The sequence below is a fragment of the Dysidea avara genome, chromosome 13 (genome assembly GCF_963678975.1).
Source record: "Dysidea avara chromosome 13, odDysAvar1.4, whole genome shotgun sequence".
NCBI classification, from domain to species: Eukaryota; Metazoa; Porifera; class Demospongiae; order Dictyoceratida; family Dysideidae; genus Dysidea; species Dysidea avara.
This window is the reverse complement of record NC_089284.1, coordinates 10,084,547-10,107,607: the sequence shown is the minus strand read 5'-3', so window position 1 is coordinate 10,107,607 and position 23,061 is coordinate 10,084,547. Positions and strand designations below refer to the sequence as shown.

At 40.7% G+C, this 23,061-nt stretch overlaps 2 protein-coding genes across 4 annotated transcripts in view; both read left to right on the top strand.

The window, feature by feature from the left end:
* LOC136243593 (polyubiquitin-like) overlaps positions 1–23,061 on the top strand; it is a 74,941-nt gene that overhangs the window by 37,926 nt on the left and 13,954 nt on the right. For 2 of the 3 annotated variants that reach the window (XM_066035132.1, XM_066035133.1), the window contains 2 exons: positions 2,783–3,010; positions 18,056–18,283. The exons of the other annotated variant lie outside the window; for it this stretch is intronic. In XM_066035132.1, the coding sequence (XP_065891204.1) occupies positions 2,783–3,010; positions 18,056–18,283 (456 nt within the window). The remainder of the gene's footprint in view (positions 1–2,782; positions 3,011–18,055; positions 18,284–23,061) is intronic. 3 annotated transcript variants of the gene reach the window in all.
* LOC136243595 (E3 SUMO-protein ligase ZBED1-like) lies at positions 14,245–16,594 on the top strand. Its single transcript, XM_066035136.1, has 3 exons — positions 14,245–15,402; positions 15,493–15,891; positions 15,943–16,594. The coding sequence occupies exons 1-3, from the start codon at positions 14,407–14,409 to the stop codon at positions 16,423–16,425; spliced, it is 1,878 nt and encodes a 625-aa protein (XP_065891208.1). The 5' UTR covers positions 14,245–14,406; the 3' UTR covers positions 16,426–16,594.

The following is a 23,061-nucleotide window of genomic DNA, read 5'->3' as shown; positions in this document are numbered from 1 at the left end:
GCTTTAGCCGTTATCGAGTTACGCTTGCCTGAAGCCAGCCAGCCAGGCAGGCAGGCAGGCAGGCAGGCAGGCAGGCAGGCAGGCAGGCAGGCAGGCAGGCAGGCAGGCAGGCAGGCAGGCAGGCAGGCAGGCAGGCAGGCAGGCAGGCAGGCAGGCAGGCAGGCAGGCAGGCAGGCAGGCAGGCAGGCAGGCAGGCAGGCAGGCAGTCAGTAGAAAATTCCATTGAATTTTTTTTTTTCGTTTTTGTAGCAATTTACTGGAAGCCTTTAGGATCGGTGTACCGATATGGGTTTTTGGCATGTACCAATATTCGATATTGATGCCACCAAAAGAAGCTGATTCAATATTTGCATTACAAACAAAAGTTATAGATGATCTATACAAAGTGTACATTACCCACTATACTACAACATGTGCATATATTCATTGCTCACTCTATGCCTGTGGTGGTAGTGGCTTGGTTTTCTATTGTGCAATCCAGACAATTAGGCACCCACAAAAATTTTTATGTATACTCCCATGAAGTCTTAAACAGATATTTTCTGCATTACTCCACATTTTAATGGCTTTGTGAAGGCTGGTACAGCAAGTTTCCTTATCCTTACCTCCCACATCAATAGATACCTTGTAGCTGTGACTCTTCTTTTTATTACAAATGTACTATATAACTGCTTCATTGTTAAAGACTGCGATAAGCTTTCCAGCAACAAACACTAAAATCGTGTGTTTGTATGGCTTCTCATAGTGTAGCACTTGTTGGTAGAGTGAACGATAAGCCACTGACACTAAACAGCCGCATGCATAACGTAGAATACCAATATATAATCTGTTTATGTACAAACTATTGCTACTGTATAATATCAGTAGCGATATCGGTCCTCCTACTGTTCTGTACCGATACCGATATTGGTAAAAATTACCATATCGGTGGCTGATATTTTAGCTGATCCGATTATTGGTACACCTCTAGAAGGCACTTTTGGGCTTGGTTATGCCTAACCAATACTGCCAAGGTGCCAGGATGGTGTTGTGAAGCTTGTTTTTGGGTGATTTTTTGGCCATAAAAACCTAAATCTCCATGATCCCTAATCATACAGTACAATAGTAACTATAGTAGGGACCACAAAGGAGTAGGTGTGGCCCACGAAATAATATCACCCAAAAAATAGCCTCAATTTCCCCTGACGACGATGAGGCAGTATTGGTTAAGTAAAACTAAGCCCAAACAAGCTTTCAGATCTACCCAAAATGCTTTCAACAAGTTGCTACAGAATTATAAAAATAATTATTTAACGAAATTTTCTAGTGACTGACTGACTGAGTAACTGACTGATGCCTTCAGACAAGCGTAACTCGATAACGGCTAAGTCTACGGGCTTGATTTTTTTACTGTTCGATGTCGCTTTGGCCTGAGAGGTGCCTTTTGACATACCACAGTACGTACAATACAGTCTTCATGGACTTACCAGTGTCCTCCTTTGTGTCCCATTCATCTTTGCTGACAGCGAAAGGTGTCAATTTGGCGATAGCATATGTTGACTTCCCTTTGTAACAGAAATCGTCCATATTTGTCATAGTGGCTATTTTGATAGCAGAGGTGCTTTTCAAACAGTTCTCGATTCGTACTGTTGTGTAACGGGTTGAACATAGCCAACAACGAAGCGTAATGGATACTTCACTTTTCAGACAATAATTGATATAACCAGGGCACGTGGCACCATTTCTTTTAGTATGCGTGGATTGCAGGGGTGCTTTTCAAACAGTTCTTGATTCGAAATGCTGCGTAACGGGTTGAACAAAGCTGACAACGAAGCGTAATGGATACTACACTTTTCAGATGATAATTGGGGCGCACGGTGCCTATTCAGATGCGGTACACGTGGGTTCACCAGTCATAATAATTATTTACAAAAAAAGTTAACAAACAAGTACACAGAAAATATTGGAATTTTCAGCTAGAGTAGGGACCATAGTACATCGATAAAAAGTACTGAAACAAGTTGGAGTAGTGCACGATATTAAATCACAGTAAAACAATAAGAAGTGTTATATCCCTACTGTGCATTTCCGTATCATGAGCACAGTAGGGATATAACACTTCTTATTGTTTTACTGTGATTTAATATCATGCACTACTCCAACTTGTTTCAGTACTTTTTATCGATGTGCTATGGTCTCTACTCTAGTTGAAAATTCCAAATTTTTCTGTGTACTTGTATATAGTACTACCGTACTGTATGATAGTATTTTACAGGCAACAAACCAACGTTTCTTATAGGCAATAAACCAACGTTTCTTATATCTTTAGCTATTTAGCTGGGCAAATATGTTTACCAAGCAAAGCATGAATCCCACTGTGAGGCATGCTACCACAGCCAATTGCACAGAGATTGTTTCTCAGTTGAATGTAGCCATTCCAAAGCTTTACATTAAGATTCGAAACTTTATCAAAACTGTTGCATTAAAATTATTATAGAATTTATTTTTACATTTATGGTTTTGGAGAAGCAATTTTGAATGATTTCATCACAAAGGAAGGTAATTTATGAAGTTTGGCTAAAACATTGTGATATCTGTAGGTATAAATTGATTTTGGTTTAACCAAATTTCAAATTCTTTAGTCTAAAAGTTCCAAAAGGGGTTCCACATAACTCTTGGAATCTCCTTCCTTCCCCACTTCCCCCAGTCTGTCACTGAATCAAACACACCATGCATAAGTTATGTGTGGTGATTTTTTGGAGTTAGAAAAGTTGAAGAAAATAAGCTATTTTGTTAATGACAGGTATGCAGATATTTGTTAAGACACTGACTGGGAAGACCATTACTTTGAAGGTGGAACGTTCAGATACAATAGAACTTGTAAAGGCCAAAATTCAAGACAAAGAATGTATATCACCTAGTGTTCAGAGACTATTATGGGCAGGAAAACAATTGGAAGATAGACGTACAATATCAGACTACAATATTCAGGAGGAAGAAACACTTCATTTGGTGTTAAGACTGTTAGGAGGTCAGTAAATACATTACAATCTAGTAAACCATGGTGTGTATATCATGTCAGTTGTGACCAGTCCATGCATAGTTGCTAAAACTTTAGTAATATTTGCAAAAAGCCAACCTATGATAAGTCGTGCAACATTTAGAAATATTAGGATTAAAAGAATTGTAAAGTCAAAGGTGGAGGCCAGCAAATGGCTGTATTAATGTTAATATATCACTTGTTATTATACAGTAACGTTACTGCTGCAACCTTTTTTGTAATTTCACTGTTAACAAAAGGCCATACTCTTTTACAGTTCTGATACATATATCACTTCTTTCTGCATTCAACACTTGCGAGCACTTAACAGTTCAGTTATTTTTGCACTCTTTAATGTGACATTTAACATATTCCTAACTAGTATGAAGTTCTTAGTTGCCTGACTATTGACAATACTATTGTCAGATTCTCCTGGAATTCTGAACAATGTCACAGAGTTCCGTCTACCGTTTTCTCTCTACCATTTTCTCTCTCACCATCTAACATTAAACACACATCATAATAAGTATCCCTAGTTACTAGAGTATTTAAATTAACCTTTAAATTTTTTTCTCCACCCCATAAGTAGCATTATTGAAGATATGGACAGCAGTCTCCTGGATGTTTCTGCGGATATGATCAGTGAGACCCCCAAAAAGAAGCCAACATCTCCACAGTCTTTTGCTAAGGACATTGTAAAACGCCTAGCTATTGTAACACCTTCCTCAGGTAAAGTTGATGCCGCCGAACCATTAAGTTCTAATACTTTAGATTGAAATACCTAATTAACTCTAACTGGTTAGTATTTTGGCCACCTTGTATGTAGAGCACCATATGGTAAAACATAGTTAGCTATATTAAAATTCATTCTTGGCTGCTGCAGATATCAGCTGTTTCAGTTGTGTAATGTAAACAGTGATCTCGTGGCGTTACTCTAATTAATGACTCTCTAAAACAGCACACACATGCACAGATACAATATATATAACAGATACAGTAAATACTATAAGTAACAGTGTTACATCATCCCGTCCTTCAAAAAGGCATGTCCTCAAGCTAGCTGTTAGTGTACTTCTTGTTACGGCGGGGGCTCTAACAAAGTTGGTAGTGTCCTTGCCATCTCTTAGTAACTGTGGGCTTCATCAATGGCTGGATGTGATGGCCAATAGTATGTTCTAGTTCTGTGTGTACGGAGTCATTAGTGTTATTAGCCCCTTGAGTGTCAAACCCGTTAGTATTTGCCTGGTTTCCTTCACTGGTGCTCTTAGCTGGCTGGTTTTCTGTGCACTCTTCCAATAACTGGTCTACCCACTTTGCTGGCTGTCCTGGCCTTCTCTGCTTGCCACCGTACCAGTAAAATGCTGCAGGAAAATTAGGACAGTGCTTTACTCTGGATTGATGGACTTGAATGCCTCCATCTTGTGGGCGGTATACTTTAGTAACATCCACATCTGGTCCCCTAGTGTTGGGGATACGATAAGGACCATGCCATGGTCTTGATAGTTTACGCATTCTTCCAGACTCTTCAGATGGGAACTTCACTAGGACCCAGTCACCAATGACATAGTTTGTGGGTGTAACTTTGCGATCATACTGAGTTTTGTAGCGTTTCTGAGCTGCTTGGATGGCTTGTACTGCATTGTATCATCCAGATCTTAGTGATAAGGACAGCTCTTCACGATAGTCTCGTGTGTCTGAAGGCTGCAAATCAGAGGGGTTCAACAGCTTTGCATCTGTGGATGTTCTGCAGTCCATCCCAAACAGCAGGTACGATGGTTTTTCCCCAGTTGAGTCATGAGGAATATTACGATATGCAAAGAGGATTACTTGTCCCACTGAGTACCATGTTGAGCTGCGTGCTTACGGAGAGCAGTCTTCAGTGTACGATTGAATCGCTCTACCATCCCATCACACTGGGTATGGTAGGCAGTAGTGTTAAGCTTATGGATACCTAGCTTCTGACAAACATCAGTCATTAAATGTGACAGTAGGTTAGTTCCCCTGTCTGACAGCAATGCTTCTGGGATGCCAAAGAATGGGATGACTTCTTCTGTAAGCAGTTTAACAAGTTGGAGGGCTTTTTGGTCAGGGACGGGGTAAACCAGTGGCCATTTGGTTAGAAAATCTTGAAAAACAACTACATGGCAGTTGCCTGACTCAGTGAGAGGCAAGTCCATGACATCTACTCCAATAATTTGACAAGGCCTCTGCACCGGAATGGGGTGAAGTGGATGTTTGTTAACACGACCACTTCCACTCACAATGGCACACTGGGGGCAAGCTAAACAGTGTTTAGTGACATCTGCAAACATCCCGGGCCACCACCAGTGTCGAACTAGAGCTCTATAAAGTTTTTCTTCTAAGAAATGTCCTGCCATTGGACCACTATGGTTTTCCTCCAGTAGTTGTGTGCAAAGATGTTTGGGAACGAAGATGTTTGGGAACTGTACACCTTTGCCTGTGATCATTTTTGGGGTCAACAAAATAAAGTATACCATCAACTATAGCAAAATCATGAGCTCGTACAACAACTTTCCTTGCCTGTATTTCATCATCAGGGAGGCGAACATTGTGTAGAAACTGGATTATCTGGGATCATCCTGCTGAGCTTGGCTGAGATCTGTACCTGAAAAAGTGGGTGCACTGTGATGACTTGCATTGTCCACACTGAGCAATGTAGGTATATCCATGTTACCTACTGACAATGTCTCTTGTACCACTGCTATCTGCACACTCTCATCAGGGGAAGGTATAGAATCACCATTTGAAGGATTTCGTGATAAAACATCTGCATTGACATTTTCTCTCCCAGAATGATAGATAATGTTTACATTACGTACTCCACGAGCATACACTTGACCCCACCAATGTGCATGCTTTGCACTTGGGCTGGGCGTTTCCAGAACAGCTTTAACAGCAGAATGGTCTGTATATACTGTGACATCGTTGCCATAGAGATATGCATGGAAATGACTAATAGCCCAAACAACTGCCAAAGTTTCCAGCTCTGTGATACCATATCGTTTTTCAGTAGCAGATAGGGATCTACTGGCATATGCCACTGGGTGCAAATGGCTATCGTCCTGCAGCTGAGATAAGACTGCTCCTAGGCCTTTAATGGAAGTTTCAGTTTCTAAAGTGAAAGCTTTACAGAAATTGGGGTAGACTAGAACTGGGACATTGACTAGGGAATCTTTAAGTTGTTGAAATGCTTGTTCACACTCAGATGATCACTGGAAAACTACATCCTTTTGAGTAAGGCTGTGCAGGGGTTGTGCCACTTTAGCAAAACCACCAATGAATCTACGATAATAAGAGGCGAGTCCTATGAACTGATGGACTTCCTTAACAGTGGAAAGGACTGGAAAGTTACGTATGGCTGAGATTCTGTTGTTGTTGGGCGATATTCCTTGTGGAATAATTACATGTCCCAAATATTCCACTTTCTGGCAAATAAGGTGACACTTCGATGGTTTCAGTTTTAACCCTGCAGCTTGAAAACGCTGTAGCACTTGCTGTAAATGTTCCAAATGAGTTTCAAAGGTGTCAGAAAATACTATGACATCATCCAAGTATACTGAAACAAAGTCTGGTCCTTCCTCAGGGTTTAGTCCCATCAATATCTTTTGCATTAAGCGTTGAAAGACAGCAGGGGTGTTCTTAAGACCAAAAGGCATGACTGTGAATTCATACAGCCCTTGATGAGTAATAAATGCGATTTTTTCACGAGAATCAGGATGCATTTGTACTTGCCAGTAGCCAGCAGCTAAATCCAAGGTGGAAAATACTTGGCATTCCCAAGTTGATCAAGTAAATCATCAATCCTTGGTAATGGGAATGTGTCACTCCTTGATACTGAATTCAGTGTGCGGTAGTCAATACAAAATCTCAGTGACCCATCTTTTTCCGCACCAGGACAACAGGGCTGGCCCAAGGACTATCTGAGAGAGTGATGACTTGCTGGTCCTGCATCTCTCGTAGCTGTTTTGCTATTTCCTGTCTGGCAGCAAATGGTGTTCGTCTTACATGTTGACGTTTAGGTGCAGCCTCGCCAGTATCAATTTTCACCTGTTTCACCTCGTTCTCCCTCCTCCAATGCAAATGCAGCATGGTACTCACAAAGAAGTTTAAAAAGTTTGCTTTTATCCTGTCAAGGAAGGCCAACACCAGCCTCAGCAATTGACTGTACTAAGTTCTGCTTGCGGCACTCCACAGTAGCAGCGTGGACAGAATAAACAGGTAGTGCATGACAGTGAGAGTGTGTTTGTGATGTTGGCTCGCCATCCTCCAGTTCCAGGGGTGCTGGTGTATCACTGGTGGATTCCACTAGCTCTGCCTCATAAGCCAATCCCAACAAAGTACCTTTCTCTATTTTGTGAGTTGTACCTGTAGGATTATTTAATAGAACATTGACAAACCCATTGGCATCACTGCATACCAAAGTCTCACCTAACTGGAGGCCATCATGCCCTTTATCATCAAGATGACAGGTTTGCTCAAGGAGTAGTGGTCCATCAAGCTCATAACTGTCCAACTGTGCCAACACCAGTCCACTGCTACGTGTGTCATACGTACTGAGTTTACTAGTTTAATACGCACACTTCATGTTGACAGTGTGCTCTCCTCTTCAGCAGGGATGGTAGTTGGTGGTGTGTTCACTTGAGGGTGATACATGACAATGCCAAGTTGTCTGCAGACACCTTCTGAGAGCAATAGATCATCGTGTGCATCCATCTTAACATAAATTGCTGTCTGCATTGTCTTATCAACAAAACTTACATCCAGATCAAGGCGACCATCCAACTTGAATTGACGGCGGTCATCAGTGTGAGGGACTTTATCGGCAAGCTTAAACTGTTTCTTCTTCAAGCCAGCTACAGCAGCTACTTTCTTAAAGAGTTCAGGACCCATTATTGTAATATCTGCGCCGGTGTCCAGCTGGCACGCCAGCTACATCCACTTGAACTTTCCTTAGTTGGCTACCACAATCTTGGATACGTACCATGGACACAGAACCATCTGAATCTGATTCTAATAAATCTATGGGATTATTACTCTGTGCTGGCTGATTAACTGAGCGAACTGCACCAATTGGCTTTAGTTTTCTTGCTGTCAGTAATGTTCTTGCTGTCAGAACTACTTTCGCTCTTGCGCTGCTTGCATTGTTTGGCTATGTGAGCCAGGCTACCACAGATGTAGCATTCATGAGGAGGCCTTCCCACTGATAGGTCTGGAGGGGCATAAGACTGTGAGACCTGACGGGTACTAGATGAGTACCTAAACTCTGAGCTCTTCACTTGCCAATCTTCTTGTTTCCACTGACATAGCTCTAATAAACGCTTTTCTTCTTGCTTTGCAGCAACACATAATGGCTTGTAAGCCATTGATCCAGATACTGCAGGACTCTCCATAATAGGCAGCTTTAATCCAGCTTGCAGCTGGCTGAACAAGAATGCTTCCCTAGTTTCCGATGACAGTTGTTCTCGACCATATGCAATTTGGAATGATCGTTCCAATCTGGTGATGTAATCTGCAACAGCTTCTCTATCATACTGTATAGCATTGTGGAAGTCTTGAGCAGCCAGCGCACAACTTCCTGGATCCAGTCGAGTGCGAAGTGCTTTACTGCTTTATGGAAGGAGTGTTTGTCTTCAGCAAGAAGTAGACTACTCTCGTGCTGCCTTGCCTCGTAGGTGGCCAGCTAGCTGCATCAACCTTTCATCATCTAACCAGTTGTTCCATTGTGCTGCCCTCTCCAGCATCGGTAATCAGTCACCAAACCGAATTTCTGGATCAGTGCCATTATAAGGATCAACAGGGGGTGCCTTACCTCTACGCCCCTGAACAACAGTACCCACTTGTGATAACGCAACAGTTTAATGATTCACATGGATATCATTTTGAACAACTACAATTTAATGCACACCGTCAACTCAACTGAACAATGCCTGAGTGCGCGCGTGTTACAAATGTGCACATGCGTGAAAATCAATCTACTACAATCCTCCCCTCAAAAATAAAACTAGGGAGAAAAAAAAAAAACTTACAACAATAATGCTTGTAATGAATACAGATAATAGTTATAAGTTCAGTCTGTCTGGAGGTCTTCTGACTCTAGATGATGTACGTAATGGTTGTGCTTCTTGGCTAACAACGGAGGAGTTTGCATTACTGTCCTCAAGTGCTAAAGGTGCTGGAAAGTCGAAGTCATCAACAGAAGGGTGCACACTAGTACTAGTGGCGGCAGATACAGAGTCAGAATCTTCATCAAAATGACATTTCCGTAGCTGATCTTGATGTTTACGACATATAGTACCATCACAATCAAGACGGACCTTGTAGGAAACAGGACCCGTAACCTGCACAATTTCCCCAGATATCCATGTAATAGGACCACTGTAGATGTGAACAAAGACTTTGTCTCCCACATTGAAAGGTCGAGACTTGGCATGCTGGTCATGCTGCTGCTTTTGTCTGTCTTGGACGTCTGTGATGCGCTTAGACAAATTTGGCACAACCAAGTCTAATCTGGATTTCAATTGACGATTCATCAGTAGGTTGGCAGGTGGGACTCCAGTTGTGCTGTGCGGTGTTATTCGATATTCAAAAAGAAAACGTTGGATCTTTGTCTCCAATGAGCCATCTTTAAACTTCTTTAATGCGGATTTAAAAGTCTGCACAGCACGCTCTGCCAGGCCATTGCTTGCTGGGTGGTATGGTGCAGATGTTATGTGCTTGATTCCATTCGACAAATAAAACTGCTTCATCTCTGAACTTGTAAAAACTGTAGCATTATCAGTGACAATAGTGTCCGGTAACCCATGAATCGAACAAATGCTTCTAAGCTTATCAATCGTGACTCTAGATGTGGCATTTCTAACAGGGACAACTTCCAACCATTTAGAAAAAGCATCCACAACCACCAGGAACATGTGGTCAAGCAGTGGCCCTGCATAGTCCATGTGAAGCCGGGACCATGGTTTCTCTGGAATTGACCATGGATGAAGTGGAGCCAATGGTGGCAAAGGCTTACTCGCCTGACATGCTGAGCAGGTTCTTACTATATCTTCAATAGCTTTATCCAATTGTGGCCACCATACCACCATCCTTGCCCTTGCCTTCATTCGTGATGCTCCTTGGTGTGCTTCATGTAAATCATCTAAGATTCTCTTACGTCCTGCTGGTGGAATAATTACCCTAGTACCCCATAGAACACAACCGTCCAGTGACGACAACTCATGTTTTTTGGATGCATATGGACGCAGAGCTGGATCAACTGACTCTGGCCAACCATTTTGAACAAAATGAAGTACTCTTGACAATTCTTTGTCACGGCGAGTCATAGTCTTAATCTGAGTAGCCGTAACAGGGCCACAGTTCAAGTGTTCTACTAGTAACACTAGTTCATTTGGAATTGGGACATTCTGTGGTTGTGATGGCAAGGGTAAACGGCTTAACCCATCTGCATTTCCAATGTCTGAACCTTTCTTGTACACAATGTTGTACTGATAGGCCGCCAAAGTCAACGCCCACCGCTGGATTCTAGCAGAAGCTAACGTGGGAACAGCTTTAGATTCATTCAGTAGACTTTTCAGGGGCTTATGGTCGGTATAAAGTGTGAAACTACGCCCATACAAATAGTTATGGAAACGTTTAGTGCCGAAAATCAAAGCGAGAGCTTCTTTTTCGAGTTGCGAGTAGTTTTGTTCTGGTCGAGATAGCGTTCTTGACGCATAAGCAACTGGCTTTTCTACTCCCTTTTCATCAATCTGGGATAAAACAGCGCCAACGCCATAAGGAGATGCATCACACATTAAAGTCAATGTTTTATTGGGATCGTAGTGGACCAGTAGGCTATCTGAGGTTAAGAGCTCTTTGGAATTTTGAAAAGCTTTAGCTTGTGTCGGTGACCATTGCCATTTAACATTTTTACGTAACAAGTGATACAAGGGCGCTAAAGTCGTGGCCATGTTGGGTAAAAATTTACTGTAGTAACTTAATAACCCCAGATAAGCCTTCAGTTCTGTGACATTCTGTGGTGTGGGTGCATCTCTCACAGCCTCAAGCTTGGCTGCAGAGGGATGCAACCCACTAGCATCAATGACATGGCCTAAATATTGAACAGCAGGTACCATGAACTCACATTTGTCTTTGCGTAGACGAAGACCTGCCTCTTGTAGTCTTGACAACACCACCTTTAAGTTAGACATGTGCTCCTCTGTGGATGTACCGGTGATGAGGATATCATCCAAGTACACCAAAACTCTGGGAATTCCTTGCAACAATGTTTCCATTGTCCTCTGAAAAATGCCTGGGGCAGAGGACACTCCGAAAGGCAAACGCTGGTAACTAAACAACCCTTTGTGGGTGTTAATGGTCACAACTTCTTTGGACTGTTCATCTAATTCAAGCTGCTGATATGCTTGGCTCATATCTAGCTTTGTAAAAGCGATACCACCCGTTAGCGAGGAAAACAGGTCTTCTACCTTAGGAATTGGATACTGCTCAAGCCTGGAAGCCTTATTGGCGGTCAGTTTATAATCGCCACATATTCTGATAGACTTTTTGTCCGTTTTTAAGACTGGAACAATTGGCGCAGCCCACTTGGAAGTTTTAACTGGCTTTATGATACCAAGGTTTTCTAGCCTTGCCAACTCATTTTCAACCTTTTCTCGCATGGAATATGGTATGGAGCGGGCTTTACAGAACTTAGGAGGAACTGTTGGATCCACATGAATGGATACCTTGTCACCCTTAAAGGTACCTAGCTCATCAGTAAAAAGCTCAGAAAATGGCTGTAATAGGTGTTGTAACGAACTGTCTTGTACCGAGTTGACTGGGATAATTGAAGGCCAGTCTAACCGGATATACTGCAACCAGTCTCGACCCAAGAGGGTTGGGCCGTCAGTAGCAACCACAATCAATGACAATTTGTGTGTGCAGTTATTGTAACTCACTTCGCAAGAGACCTTCCCTTTAACTGGTAACTGCTCCCCTGAGTATGTACACAACTTGACATCTGTAGTGTGCCAGCTTTCCGAGTTAGCTTGGAAAATTTCCTTGTAACTAGATTCCGATATGATGGAAACTGCAGAGCCTGTATCAATTTCCATTGATATTGTTTTCCCATTTACTGTAATTGGTGTAGTCAAAGGAGCAGGATGAGCACTGGAACAATTCTGGTTGATAGCAAACAAATGGTATTCTTCTGACAGAGGAGTCTGAGCCACTATGGTATTTGTTGGTTTTCCTACTGTAGTAGGAGCGACTGGTTGTGAGAAGCTGCGGCTGCGACAAACTGCTGCTATATGCCCTTTCTTGTGACAGTTACTACAAACAGATTCCTTGAACCAGCAATCTGGCGCTTTGTGATTAGGCTTTCCACATCGGTAACACTTGACAGATGATCGTGGCAGTTTCTCGTTTTTATACACTGGAACTGTAGTATCACTGGTGGGTGCCGTTGCAGCCTGAAGCTGCTTTGCATCTTTAGTCGCTGCTTCGAAAGCTAAAGCAACCTCGAAGGCCTTCTTGAAGGTTAACTTGTCCTCAGCCAGTAGTCGCTTCTGAACTTGTGGTTCATTGATGCCACACACCAGTCGGTCGCGCAACATAAGATCCAACGTTTCACCGAAATTGCAGTGCTCCGATAAGGATCGCAATTCAGCAACATAGGCCGCGACAGTTTCATCCGATTCTCTTACTCTGGTATTAAAGCGGAATCGTTGAGCAATCTCAGACGGAGGTGGGCAAAAATGAGTTGTCATTGTCTTCACCAAATTCTTGAACGAAACGTCAGTCGGCTTGTTGGGTGCGACAAGATTACGAAGGACCTTATATGCCTTGGCTCCCATAGAGCTGATGAGTACTGAACGTTGCTTGGTAGAGTCTGTAATATCATTTGCAACGAAATAATGCTCCATGCGCTCAATGTATTGCACCCAATCGTCGCCATTTGCAGTGTTAAATTCTTCCAACTTTCCAAAGGACACAGCCATTACGTAGCGTAGGATACGATAGTCCTCGTCGCCAAATGTGATAACGCAACAGTTTAATGATTCACATGGATATCATTTTGAACAACTACAATTTAATGCACACCGTCAACTCAACTGAACAATGCCTGAGTGCGCGCGTGTTACAAATGTGCACATGCGTGAAAATCAATCTACTACACCACTTCTGATAGCAAACTAGTGTCTGGCGACTGGGTCTGAATCAGATCTGCTCCCTGATCTTGCAGAGCGTCAGGATGGTGTTTCCTACGGTTGGCAAGTTGTTCTTGCAAATTGGATATTATAGCATCTTTGTCTTCTAGTTCAGCTTCATGAGCTAGCAGCTGTTCACACTTTTGTGCCCAAAATTGCTTTGCCTTAGCAGTCTGAGACTTCAAGGACTGCTTGAGTGTACCCATCTCTGTACGCAATGCCTGGGTTGCGCTGCTGCTAGCTACAAGTTCTTCTCTGACAGACTCAAGTTCGGCACGCAACCCAGTCAATGTCACATCACGTTCATTCATCGCTGCACGAAGGCCTTCAATTTCGAGGCGTGCCTTGTGTAACGCCGTGCGTAGCACTTCTACATCAGTAGATTCATTAATTAACTCAGGTGTGGGTGTGCGTGACTTATTCGGAGTCTCGTGAGCAGTGTGTGTTGAGTTAAAATTTTCACGACTCACGTGCTCACATTCTTCACTAATAATACCAGAGTCATCCACCAAATACAGCCTCGCGTCTTCACTGGAGACAACAACTTGTGTATTCCGAGGCTCGCGATCTAGTTGTATTAATTTTCCTTCAATAAGTTGTCTCAAGGTGTCCAAGGATCCATCCAAAGACACGTCAAGTATTCTCACTAGCCTTCTTAATTGTTCCATGACGATCTTCTTAGAATTGAGAGGGTACACTATTCCTTTCGGCCATGAGCCCTCCTCCTTGTCTTCCGAATCAAAGTCGTCCAAGGGGTGATCCTTCTCCGTTGCCTGCACATTGGTAGCGTTGGGAGAACCTTCACTATCCATTCTTCCCCGCTCCACAATCCTTGTCGCTATCTTGTCGGACCTCCAATGTAACGTAAACAGTGACCTTGTGGCGTTACTCTAATTAATGACTATCTAAAACAGCACACACATGCACAGATACAATACACATGCACAGATACAATATACATAACAGATACAGTGAATACCATAAGTAACAATGTTACAGTTGCCAGTAGGGGTGGGCGGTATACCGGTATTTAGTTGTTGTGCAATATATTTTTAAAACCGATTAACTAAATATTTAACATTTAAAAATACCGCATACCGATATACCTAAAATACCGGAAATAACCGGTTCTCGAACGGTATACGTATTATTCCAGCTGGTGCTAGTTGCTTGTACGGTATGGCAGAACTTGTTAATAAAACCGGAACGAAGAGTGTAGCATGGGATTATTTCGGTTTAGAGAAAGGTGCTGATGGGAGAGTGGTTGACGATGGAAGTGCCGTTTGTCGTCTTTGTCGTAAACGCGTGTTGGCTAAACATGGAAACACCTCGAATTTGTTTTCACATTTAAAGAATAATCACTCAATAGTGTACAAAGAGGCTATGGACGCAGTGAAAGCTAAGGAGGACTCCACTGAACGACGAGCAAGATGCGTTCCACCGGTTAATCAACCTACTTATCAAGAAGCGATGGTCCGCTCACAGCCATACGATCGGAAGGGAAAGAAATGGAAGGAACTAAGCGATTCTATTACTTATTTCATAGCCAAAGACTGCTTACCTATTAATACCGTCGAAGGTGCTGGCTTTAGAAAAATGGTTAAAACTTTTGATTCACGCTACGACATTCCAAGTCGCAATCATATTTCAAGAATAGCTTTACCAAGCCTCCATGCCACCGTGAAGCAGCAAGTTAAGCAAGAAATTAGCTCGATAAGCCATTTTTCATCAACAACAGATATGTGGTCAAGTGTGGGGATGGTACCTTATATCAGTTACACCATACACTACATTAATGATGAATGGCAGCTGTGTAATAAGTGCTTACAGACCCAATACTTACCTGAGGATCACACAGGAGCTAATTTGGCAGAAGCAATGAAAGCAGCATTGGAGACTTGGAGCTTGGATGTTGTTAACCAAATTTGCATTACAACAGACAATGGTAGCAACATCATTTCTGCTGCGAGGATCTTGGACTGGCTAAGGCTTCCCTGTTTTGGCCACAACTTACACCTTGCTGTCACTAAATCTGTGCAAGATGACAGTCGATGCAGTCGGGCACTTGGTGTGTGTAGGAAAATTGTCAGTTCTTTTTCAATGAGCTGGAAGAGGAAAAGGGAACTGACAAAAGCTCAGATTAACATGGATGTCAAGCAGCATTCCTTAGTTGCAGTAAGTAAGGCAAACATGTGAAGTATGTTTCAATGTTTGTACAAACATGTTTGTACAAATTAAAAAATGAAATATTTCTCTTACCTGTAGGACTGCCCTACCAGGTGGGGTTCAATGTCAAAAATGGTATCAAGAATTTTGGAACAGAAGGAGCCTATCAGATTAGTGCTGAGCAGTGACCGCACTACTAGCCATCTGGTACCTACTTGGCAGGACCTTGATGTTCTGGAATCAATTGATAGTGCAGTCTCACCACTGTCTGGCTTGACAGACATCTTATCAGGGGAGCAGTATGCTACAGTGTCAGCTGTCATCCCAATGCTGTATTTGTTGGAAAGTGACTTGCTGAAGGAAGGTGCTGAAGATACAGCATTAACTAGGGATATCAAGCATCGTATTGTTGATGACATCAAAGGCCGCTATAGCAGATTAAATGACACCGTGAATGAAATTCTTCAAGTAGCTACATTCTTAGATCCTCGCTTCAAGGTAAAATACTTTGAGCATGTGCAAGAAGTTGAGTTGATGTCCATTAAGCAGAAAGTGACTGATGATGCTTTAGAAGTTTGCCACGAACTACAAGAAGTACAGCAGAATAGTTCTAGAGCAGAATCATCTAGAACACAAGAAGTTGCACACTCTTCTCTCCAGCCATCAGCCCCAAAGAAGAAACGTAACCTTGGAACTTTGTTCAAGGACTTTGAGTTTAGGATTAGAGAACAAGAGCATGCTTCCCCTGTCAATCAAGAGGAGCAGCATAGACAGATTGTGATGAAGGAAATAGATGGATATCTGTCAGGACACAGGCTAGATTTTGAAGAGGATCCACTGATGTGGTGGAAAAGGCAGCAGTTTAACTTTCCAGTACTTGCAAAGCTTGCACAAAAGTATTTGTGTGTTTGTGCCACCAGTTCGGCATCAGAGAGGCTGTTTAGCACAGCAGGAAATGTTGTCTCACCGTTCAGAGCTACTATGAAACCTGACAAGGTTGATATGCTAGTTTTTTTATCAAAAAACTTGTAAGTTTTTCGGCATCTATAAAAGTATTAGCTTTTTATTGTACAACTTTTTGATGATGAAAGACTAGCTTATCAACCTTATAGAACTCATCAAGACAAATAATATTGTTAATTGTGATTGTATACAGTTTACAGTATGACATTATAATTGTGAATAATTAAAACTTGTTCAACTGCATTCCAAATCCTAAAAAGAAGAAACACAGTTAAGCATTAATTGTGGATAATAGTCAGTGTCTTGCTTGTACATATTTAGTAGGTATTTAGTAATACCGCAATATTTATAATCAAAATACCGTGGTATGATATTGATCAATACCGCCCACCCCTAGTTGCCAGTTACTTTTACTTTCATGAAGGCATCTTTTTTTAGAGCCAAGTACATGTTTTATCATTTGGAGTACATACCTACATACACATGTGTACATCAGGGCTATGTAGTCTGGTAGGGCAATGTTATCAGCATAATTGAATATGCACTTTCCTACAAAAGAAACATTAATGGCATTGTGTGTCCCACTGTAAAAAAAATTGATGTAAATTAGCTAATTAGCTACAGATGGGAAATTGTGCTATGATTGTGGTTGAAAAATATTGCATGGTGTAATCAAGACATAATCAAGACATACAGTAGAGTCATGGTGTAATCAAGATATAATCAAGACATACAGTAGAGTCATGGTGTAATGAAGACATAATCAAGACATACGTACAGTAGAGTGAAGAGAAACTGCTGCTATAATGCAACAACAAAGTGTTTATTATACAGGAACCTTAAAAGTACAGTTTACTCAATAAATTAACAATTTATGTAGCAGAAACTTCCTAGGGTATCTGTTGCAAAAACAAGTAGACACAAGCCAGTTGCCGAAAGTAATGTATCACCTGAGCTTTGAAAAGAGTACAGGCATTCAAATATGAAATAGATGTGATACGTATGGCTGAGAAAAGCTGTAGTAACATTTTTGCAATAATCATAACATTATTATCATGCAGCCATGCCATATTTTGCACACTATACTGCCTTTTGTTCAAAGGCTGCACTCTTTTATCATAGCTCAGCAGTATAATAACTCGCATCACAAAATCAATAGATATACATTACCCTTTATAATGCACAGCAGAGGAGGTATGACACGAATTAAGCGCTATTGAAAAGAATTCACATTAATTGCATTCTTCAAATGGTAAAATTGCGGAAAATCAATCCGTAGACAAGATTTGATGAACCGCAAAGCTACTTAGACACTTGTGCAATTGATTTTCACTGATTCTCTCTTCCCAAGTTGCTGCTTGGCTTGATTTCGTATGGTTAGTTATTCATCACGTGATGGTTCCTCCAATAGGCTGTGTATATTGAAACAGAACCACTGAGGTTGAATGGGGTAGACTGCACCGTTGAATTAAGCATAAGAAAAGAGTTAGATTGGCACGTATTTTTCGTTAATACCACCACGAAATAGCTTCCCTGTACAAAACATCTGCGCTCACGTGTGCGTGTCATACCTCCTCTGGATGCACAGTGTACTATTATACATGAAAGGAGTGTGTAAAACAAACACATGATTTATAACTGCTCATTCTGAGTGACTGTCACAGTAATATGAATTATATGATGTTACATGCATATGCAGGTCCACAGATATTTGTTAAAATGCCAACTGGAAAGACTCTCACTTTGGATGTAGTATCCTCAGATACAATAGAAAATGTTAAGGCCAAGATTCAAGACAGAGAAGGTATACCACCTGATCAGCAGGATTTGATCTTTGCAGGAAAACAATTGGAAGATTTTCGTACATTGTCTGAATACAACATTAGAAATGAATCAACACTTCATTTGGTGTTAAGATTACGAAGAGGTTAATAATAATGTAATTTTCATTTCCCTTGTACTCTGTGTATGTAGTTAGTGTATGGTGCTTGTATATGCAGTAGTTATATTATGGGCACAAGTGCTCCTCATGAAGCTGCTACATACAGTACTGCATACAGTATGTACCATGCACCTATACATGGCATGTGACTTTAAGCAGTTAGGTTTTTAAGATTACTTGTTAATTAATTAACTGTGTGAGCACCGAGGGTTACTGTAGTTGTCTGGTGCAGCTCTGAAAATTTGTTGTTACCACTTTAACTGCTGCGAACTTCATTCATAGGTTAAAAACAAGGTACCATTAGGCTTCTCTCGATGAGTTTAACAAATGAAACATGTGGATTGTTCCACAAGCACTTTATTCAAAAGTTATGGCGATATTTGCTGTTCGTCTTGGCCTTCCTCGATTCTTGATGAACTCTCCATGTACAAAGGTAATAGCAATAAATTCTTTTAAACCATAGTAGTGTATTACATCTAGCAATACTCCACTGATTCAGATGAGGGATCGACAAACTCAGGGACAAGATTTTGAAATCTTTAAGATTTCTATAAGATCTTAATTATCATTAACCTGTCCAGATTTTACCAGTGATCTGCAACATTTCAGGCCTGGCTTCTTGTGGGTCACTTGAGTTTAGACTAAAAGCTTCTTAGCTCTTTAAATTAACAAGCCTTCATGGATCACGCAGTGGTCAGTAACCCTATATGCATAGTAACTAAATAGAATGCAGTATAAAGTGCTTATGCCTAATGGGACTAAGGTCCATGTGTTATCACACAAAGACTAAGTTACTACACTATTCGCTGTTGTTTGTATTGTGCAATTGAAGCCAATGCTACTGTAAGTTGTTCACTAGGTACAAATTGCATTTTATACCTGCTAATTGAGGTGGTAATCATGGTCCTGCTATAGAAAACGGGACAAAGCAGCAAAGCTGATCCATGTGTTGTGACCTGGCACCACAGATATGAAGATAGTACTTCCATATGTTTATTCAATTTCCCTGAGGGTTTTTCAGCAGTATACCAATAATCATACAGTATGGTAGTACTAGCTGTACTGTATATATTAGAGGTCATGAAAAACTGGGCTTTTCCAGCCAAAAATATCACAGCCTCAATTTCCCTCATGACAGCTTGTCAGCGTTGGTTAGGCACAGTCAAGCCCAAAAATGTCTCAGACCAACCCTAAACCCTTCCAAAAAGTTTCTATTGATTTTCAGAATTTAATGTTGACTGACTAACTAACTAACTAACTAACTGATACCTCCAGCCAAGCATAACTTGACAACAGATAAGGGTGGTTATTATGCTTATCGAGGTATGTTCCTGAACCATTGTTGGCAGGTTTTGATAAACCTACTATTTGCCATTTTTGGCAACTTTCAAAGCTGCCAAAACTGGCAACTTTCAAAGCTGCCAAAACTGGCAACTTTCAAAGCTGCCAAAACTGGCAACTTTCAAAGCTGCCAAAACGGGCAACTTCTATAGCTGCCAATATGGCAACTTCAAAAGCTGCAAAAACTGGCAACTTCATAAGCTGTCAAAACTGGCAACTTTTAGAGCTGTTTCAAAAATGTATCACTAGAAGCTTTATGTTATTTCTGAAAGTGGCATAAATTCCATGTCCTTTTATAGTTGCAAAATTATCTTTTAGGCTGAATTTCAGTTTGGGGTTTCAAAACTGGAAGCTTTTATAGCTACCGAAATTGGCAAGTTTATAAGTCCAAACTTGGTAAATTTCCAAAATGGGCAAGTTCTGTAATTACCAAAATTGGCAAGTTTCATAATATTCAATGTTGGTAAGTTTATAATTTCCAAAATTGGCAAGTTTGAATTTCCAAAATTGGCAAGTTTGATTTTCTAAAATTGGCAAGTTAGAATTTCCAAGATTCCATTATTGGCATTAAGTATAGGCTTGCCAAACTTGGCAGTAAAACAATAATTATAAACATCCTATTTTCTTGCAAAAAATGGAAACTCAAACCCACAATCAATGGTTACACACACCACTATATAAGTAAAACCCGGTACCTTCCAATTTTGGAATAACTGTAAGATGCTTGTGAGAGAAATTGAAGCACTTACTGGTTCCATGACAAAGCTGTGTATACTCTCCTTAGTTCCCAAGGAAAATACGTTGCTCTATTATTTTGCAATAATTCAGATCCCACATAATGCCAATGTTGGCAATAACGGGGGTTATGAATTACTGCCAAATTTGACAGAAAAGGTCCTGCCAAATTTGGGCTTAAAAGAGCCAGTTTTGGAAGATTGATAACTTTTACATAATTTTGTTGTTGTCACAACTTTGAAGTTGCATTTCGTAAATTTCCAACAATGGCAAAATAAAATTCTTTACATTCCCAGACTTTGCTTTTAAGGGTGTTCCAACTTTGGCAATAATCCAAAAGCTGCAAAATATGGAACCCAATAGATTGACAAAAATGGCAACATGTTGGATCTACATTTGGCAAAATATGGACAATGCTGAATTCATCAACATCTGGGATAAGCCTAATTTTGCCACAATTGGCAAAAATATGATACCGAATGTTGCCAAAACTGGCAAAAGGCAGGTTTATCAAAACCTGCCAAAATTGGCTGTTGAACATACCTGGAGGATCACCCATATTTTCTGGAGCAACTGGATTGATTGCAGAGACACTTATCGTACTGTTCTTCGTTTGTAATGGGCTGAAATAGGTGAAAGCGAAGCATAATGGCCACTTAACTTTTGAGTCAATAATTGATAGCTGGGGTGTGCATTCAGATGAAAGCATTAACTCTGGTGCCTTCTTTTCTATTGATGCAGTATGTGTGGGTTCACCAGTCATAATAATGTTACAAAAAAATAAACAAGTATATGTAAGGAATTTTAAGTTTGAGTAGGGATCATAGAAAAAAGGTAGGGAAACAATGGAGGTTGCCTACCTGCAGATAAACTAGTGGACATTTAATTTCCTAATTCGGTCATGGGTATATATAGACTGAATTAGGGATTTAAAATGTCTACTAGTATATTCTGCAAGTATAGGTAACCTCCCTTGTTTCCCTACTTTTTTTTATTTCTGTGATCCCTAATCAAACTTAAAATTCCTAATTTTTCCAGTTAGTTAGCTGTGCAATAGATAACTGGTTTATAGAAATACCACAGCTTTTTTTTGCAGTGATGGTCATCTGTTTGTAGGGTCGCCAAAAAAATTAAGGGACCCAAGAAAAATTGAGAATGGAGCACTTATAACTGATATAGCTAGGTAATATCTTTAGCATGTAAAGCATGCCAATCTAGGGGGTCTGGGGGTATGCTCCCCCTGAAAAAAATTGAAAATTAGACCCTCTAAGATTGCATATTTAATTAATGACTGTTGTATTAGGGTGACTGCTCTATTAGGGTATCTTGAGCTTACATATTTTATTGTAAGCTTTCTGCCAAATGCATACCACCTAGGAAATTTTTAAAACACTATACCATATGCTAGACTGATTTTAATTAACAGTTTGCTGAATATTTGTACAACTGCTGAATTAGGGTGACTGTTCTATTAGAGTATTTTGATCTTGATGTAAAAATCACTATAAGATACATAAGTAATCATTTGCTTTACCTGGAAATATATTCATTACTTACTGGGCATACTGGCTAATAAATGGTATCTCTTACTGAGGCTTCCTGTGTCTTCAAGTCTACAGGGACTATTGCGCTGTTGTTGTACGTTAGTTTTTTTGTATGTGTGGATAATGTAGCTCTGGGGCAGCTGTAAAGCCCCTGAAGGCCTTCTTGGGGCTCCTTACAAGGTGAGGCCCACATCACAAGTCACTCTGTAGAGAAATCGACTAAATTACAAGTCACCCTGTATATAGACAGTTCAATAATGTTACAAGTCACCTTGTGGAGGATTCAGCTACAAGAATGTCACCCTGTAGAGAATTCAGCTATGTTATACGTAAGTCTCCCTGCAGAGAGTTCGGCTAGATTACTAATCATCCTGTAGGGAGTTCAGCTATGCAACAAATCACCCCATACAGAGATCAATTATGTTACAAGTCACCATGTAGAGAGTTCAGCTACAAACAAGTTGCCTACAGAGAGATTGCAAGTTACCCTACAGAGCTCAACTATGCAAACAAATCACCTTGTTAGAGAATTCAGCTACATTACTGTCTTTCTGTAGAGAGTTTAGCTACTTTACAAGTCACTCCATAGTGAGTTCAACTGCAAACAAGTCAACCTGTGGAGAATTCAAGTGATAATTTGTTTTACAGCAGTACATTTGTTACACAAGAACAAATTACAGCTGTTCAAAGAATTACGCTAATTACATACCTCAAATCTAGCCTACAGCCAGCTTTGGAGATTTATTTTACTTGTCTTTTTTCTTTCTACTACATGGAATGATGAACAATGTAAGGTATTATCGACCAACTAACCATTAATCTCTTATAACTTCATCATGCATCATCGTAGAATCATGAAATTTTAAAGGCGAATGGCACCACTCTTCACCATCCTTGCTAACAGAGCTCAAACCCACCATCAAAGAAGCGTTAAATGATTGGCTGTGGAGCATTGCTGAGCAATATGACAATAGTGTAGTCAAACCGCGGTATCTGTTTTTGTTACCATCCAATTTTTAACTACCGCAAATACCGTAAATTCTAAAACACAAGTCTTTTAGTAGCTAAAACAACATACCCTGTGTGAAGAAGTCTACTTACAACACATATGAATGGATATGTACCGCAGTAAATGTATTGCAA

What these genes read in the sequence shown, in the direction of transcription:
- LOC136243595 (XM_066035136.1), top strand. Translation starts at nt 14,407, where the DNA reads ATGGCAGAACTTGTTAATAAAACCGGAACGAAGAGTGTAGCATGGGAT. An exon ending in AGCAGCATTCCTTAGTTGCA is followed by an intron (nt 15,403 to 15,492) that starts GTAAGTAAGGCA and finishes TCTTACCTGTAG; the next exon opens with GACTGCCCTACCAGGTGGGG. An exon ending in TCTTAGATCCTCGCTTCAAG is followed by an intron (nt 15,892 to 15,942) that starts GTAAAATACTTT and finishes TCCATTAAGCAG; the next exon opens with AAAGTGACTGATGATGCTTT.